Below are 5,159 nucleotides of genomic sequence, written 5' to 3' on the forward strand. Positions count from 1 at the left end.
TTTAAGATTGTGTGTTTATTTTAACTTAATTTATGGTATTATCATAAACCAACATAAAGTGGGTTGTGAACATGTATAATTCATGACATTTAGAATCTCGAGGTTAATTAAAATTATGAGATTCATTAACGGTTTATTAGAACTTCAAGTGACATTTGTGTAGTAAGTATCTTGGGGTGAAAATCCTTTAAAGACATTGTTTGTCAAGAGATAAACTGTTTTCATCCTTACAGGACTAAACCACAAGGGTGACTGTTAACAACACTCAATGGCTGGGTGCCTTACTGCCTTGTGTCTCCCAAGTGGAAAGGTGGACTCAAGGCAGTCTCTCTCTCTCTCTCTCTCTCTCTCTCTCTCTCTCTCTCTCTCTCTCTCTCAGGTGACGGTATGAGTGTAATTTATGGGTGTAGATGCTAGAGAGTGTGTAGTGGTGTAGCTAGTGTAAGGTGTAGTGAGTATTTATGTGTGAGCTTACGAGTGTAGTGGGTGTAGTGTTAAGTATGTGGTGACCGTCCTTGTATCCTGCGGCACTAACGAAGACCCAAGTATGATGATAATTAGCACGGTAGCTACTAATTGGTAGGTCTCGGGAGGGTTAAATCTTGCCAGGCAGTACAGCAGCCTCTCACTCACCACCAGATTAGGTCCGTTGTTTTAGTTTGGTTTTCTGAATGGTACTGAGTGAATGTATCGAGGTAAGGTGGGGTGTTAGCTCAGGTTAAACAATTAGGGTCATTCTTACGTCATCTGGTACGGGAAATATTCGTCGTATGAACCTTTGTGGATCTTTAACACGTTGTATCTGACTCTCCCATCTTGACGCTCACCCAAACCAATCTTCATGCACAGTAATTTGACATTATAAAATGAGGAAAATCTCTGACTGGACCAACAGTATATCTTTGACGGAGATAATGGAGGTAAACTTTAATTTGGGTAATATATTGTCCAGGCCATTTTGAGTATATCATTATTAGGGTGATAATGACGTCGACAACACCTTGACGTTAGCTTATTATTAAACCCGTCTTGATGAGTGGGTGTGCCCTGGTGGTGGCTGAAGGTGTGTACGGTAAGGTGCCCCTGCTTGTGGTGTGGACGATGGGTGTTCCAGTGTGGGTGTAAGTTGTGCAAGGGAATAATTATGGTGTGTTTGGTGCCTGTGGTCGGGTGTAGGGTTACCGGTGGTGGGGGTAGGGTGACCGCATGGTGGTTGAGGGGTAACTGGGTGACGGTCAACCATGAAGGGACTTGGTGTAACTAGGCCACAACAGTCGTTAAAGGTATACTCGCTGTACTGGAGCCTTCAACTGTGTATTGTGTGTTATAGGTGTTTACTGATTGGTTAGTACTGTATTGTTTTATCACACACACACACGCAGTATACTTTGTGTATGCGGAAGTATGGAAGGAAATCATATAATTGTAATTGGTTATTTTGTGATGTTTGCTAAATTGTTATTGATTACAGTGTTTGTAATAGCCGCAGGGGTTTTATGTATAAGTTGAGCTGAAGGTTGGTGATTGCAAAGCTGTAAGGGAGTTAAGTGTGGAGTCAGCAGTGTGCGGCGATGGTATTGTCGAGGTATAGGTGGAAACTGGAGGACTGGCGCTAGCAACTCATCAAAACTCACCTGTTGTGACAAACATCGGTGAGACAGCAAGGTGAGGCTGGCGGGTGTGTTGTCCTGTGGTGACGATGGAGCCCAAGTTGTTATTAAACACAGTGTTGCATATCTTAAACAAAGAGTCTTGCGTATATAACCTCTATTACCACACGCTTCGTCGGGGATATAAATATTTAGTGAGGGGAGACGTGCCTGCCTGCCTGCCTCCCTCCTGCATGGGACCCGACCGTTCCTGCATGCTTGTGGTCATTACTCCTCCTCCTATCTCATAAATTGAAGGTTACTGATCAAATGGGCCCCAGTTTTAAGAGGCTCCAACCTGATTAAACCATTTAGATGGGGGTCTTAATCCTAATGATTACGTTAGGTTAGGTTAGGTTAGGTTAGGCTAGGCTAGGCTAGGCTAGGCTAGGTTAGGTTAGGCTAGGCTAGGCTAGGTTAGGTTAGGTTAGGCTAGGCTGGAGTTAATATACCGTACGACTGGTGTCCATTTGGTGTATTACGTATTTTAATCTTCATCTTGCCTCGCCTCCATCTCTACTCCCGCCTCCACTCTTGTGTCTCTTCCTCTCTTTACCACATTTTTCCCATCCTCTTCCCTTTATCTCCCCGTCTTCTTCCTCCTGTGTTCCTACTCTTGCCACATTCGCCGTGTGTTTACCTTTACTGTGTGGGGTTCGTCTTCCCTCTTACAACCTGCTCTTTTATCGCACTTCATTCTTGTCGCACAATTCTCGTGTTTGTGTTCCTGACCCGCTGTTCTGAGCCTCCATGGCCACCTGTCTTGATAAGGCTCACGCTGAAGGAACTTGCTCCCCGGTGCCCTTCCTAAATGCTTGCTGATTAATGCACCAACTTTTATTATTGTGTCGCCACTTTGAAGTAATTGGCCCCTTATTGTGTACTTGAATCTGTACTTACGCTTATAACTAGGAATATATATTGTTTGAATCAAAACTTAATAACGTGTGATTTGTATTATTTTGGTTGAACTTTAAAGAACCAATGGTCTTGTTGGATGGTGGGGAGAATGTAACTGGTTAGTGTTGTTGATATAACAGATCGGAAAGCAGGTGCCTGGCTTGCATACTGAGTTCTCTATGAATATTTACTGAGAGCTAACAGACAACCTTGATCATTTTGCTGACGAGAGAATGAAAGAAAGTTGTATGCAAATTGTTGTGTGTCATCTTGATATCTTGTGTGTGTTCATGTTGTCCAAACACCTGAGCGCTGTGTGCTGTTGTGACATCAGTAGTGAGTCTTGAGATGATAATGACGCTACATACCATACCATACTGTACTGTATATGGACTTTTACTTACAACCATTCTTATGTCCATACACTCATACATATAAACCTTCTTCCGTTTAACCTTCCACAGGTATGCTTACATATATACACCTTGATTTGTATTTCTCTCTCTAGTCTGTACTCACCCCTGAAGATGTGAATTACACGAAAGCGCTTGGGAACTTTGTATTTTCTTCTTTCCTTGTGGTTATATAGCAAAAAGGGCTAGCAGTGATATACAGAGAAAAGGACAAGCATGCACAAGCATGCATAATGTATTGATGCATACATACCAAGACCTCTTGCCTTTACTCCTATTTATTGATAAACATTGGCTTTCAAATGCAAGCAGAGGGAGGTGTTGTCAGTGAGTGGCATGAGGGTGTGCGTGTGTGTGGGCGGTGTCAGTGTCGGGTGAGTCTTGACGCCGGTGGTAAAGCACCGTAGATTCCCACGGTAAAAAATAAAATAAAAAGTCCACACACACACACACACACACACACACACACACACACACACGTACACACCACGCACACAGTAAAACACAGAAAATACAAAGTGTAAAAGACCACACAGATACCTGCAAAACCACCACACATGGCTGAAACACAATTGATGCTCACAGTAACGATCCCTGTGGAAAAACAACATAAAGTCCGAAGTAAAAGATCACAGAAGGGAGGTGTTTAGGACCACAGATACACCCCCCCACAGAACCCCACTCTCAGGAACCCCTCCCCCTCAGAAACCCACTTCTCAGGAACCCCACTCTTCCAGGAACCCCACTCTCAGAACCCCACCTTCTCAGGACCTCACCCTCTCAGGACCCCCCACTCCCCCAGGGAACCCACACTCCCTCTCAGGAACCCCATCTCTCAGGAACCCCACAGGAACCCCACTCTCAGGAACCCTCCCACTCTCAGACCCCACCTCTCTCAGGAACCCACCTCTCCAGGAACTCCCCTCTCAGGAACCCCATCTCCAATCCCCCTCTCAGGAACCCCATCTCAGGAACCTCACCTCTCAGAACCCCACTCCCTCTCTCAGGAACCCCACCCCCCCTCAGGAAACCCTCACCCCCCCAGGAACCCCACTCTCTCAGGAACCCCACTCCCCTCTCAGGAAACCCCACTCTCCCTCCTCAGGAACCCCACTCTCTCAGGAACCCCACTCCTCTCAGAACCCCACTCTCAAACCCCCCCTCTCAGGAACCCACCCCCTCTCAGACCACCTCTCAGGAACCCCACTCCCTCTCAGGAACTCCTTCAACCCCCTCTCTCAGGAACCTCCTTCACCTTCTCAGGAACTTCCCTCTCCAGAACCCCCCCTCCTCAGACCCCACCTTTCAGAACCCCTCAGGAACCCCACTCTCCACAACCTCCCCCTCTCAGGAACCCCACTTCCCTCAGGAAAATAGTACAGAACACACACACACACACACACACACACACACACACACACACACACACACATCCAGGATTAGAGTGTTCGTGGTCAGGTTATGTTTCGTCACAGCACTAGTTGATGGGGAGTTGCGACATCCACACCATCTTATAACCATACCATCTTTGCAACCACACCATTCTTGTAACCACACCATTCTTACATCCACACCATTCCTGCAACCACACAATCCTTGCAACCACATCATCCCACACCATCCTTGCAGCCACACAATCCTGCAACCACATCATCCTGCAACCACACCATCCCTGCAACCACACCATCCCAGTTCCATACCATCCCAGCACCAACCCCATACCACATATGCCGTCGTCCCCACGCCTACACCAGTCCCACGCCTACACCAGTCCCACGCCTACACCAGTCCCACGCTTACAACCCAGTCCCACGCTCCAACCAGTCCCACGCCTACACCAGTCCCACGCCTACACCAGTCCAACTCCACACCAGTCTCACGCCTACACCAGTTCGACGCCTCCACCAGTCCCACGCCCACACCAGTCCCACGCCTACACCAGTCCCGCCCACCACCAGTCTCACGCCCACCTAAGTCCCACAAACCATACCCAGTCCCAACAACACCAACTCACACTAACCCCACACCCACAGCAAATCTACAGTCAACATCCTACTATAACATCGAAACCTGTTGAGCTTCCCAGTTTACAGACATACAGACAAGCTCTCCCGTGCAGTGGCGGCGGTGGTGGGTTGCCGAGTGAAAGTTTGACACGACACGCGAGGTCACTCCTGCCTCTTGATAGGTGGGGGAA

The 5,159-nt window shown here is 47.3% G+C and overlaps 1 protein-coding gene across 1 annotated transcript; it reads left to right on the forward strand.

Moving 5' to 3' along the window:
- Positions 1–1,032: 1,032 nt before the first annotated feature.
- LOC121855318 (extensin-like) lies at positions 1,033–4,936 on the forward strand. Its single transcript, XM_042350216.1, has 3 exons — positions 1,033–1,121; positions 4,131–4,338; positions 4,592–4,936. The coding sequence occupies exons 1-3, from the start codon at positions 1,033–1,035 to the stop codon at positions 4,934–4,936; spliced, it is 642 nt and encodes a 213-aa protein (XP_042206150.1).
- The last annotated feature ends 223 nt before the right edge of the window (positions 4,937–5,159 follow it).

Source organism: Homarus americanus, unplaced genomic scaffold (genome assembly GCF_018991925.1).
Source record: "Homarus americanus isolate GMGI-L3 unplaced genomic scaffold, GMGI_Hamer_2.0 scaffold32063, whole genome shotgun sequence".
Taxonomy (NCBI): domain Eukaryota; kingdom Metazoa; phylum Arthropoda; class Malacostraca; order Decapoda; family Nephropidae; genus Homarus; species Homarus americanus.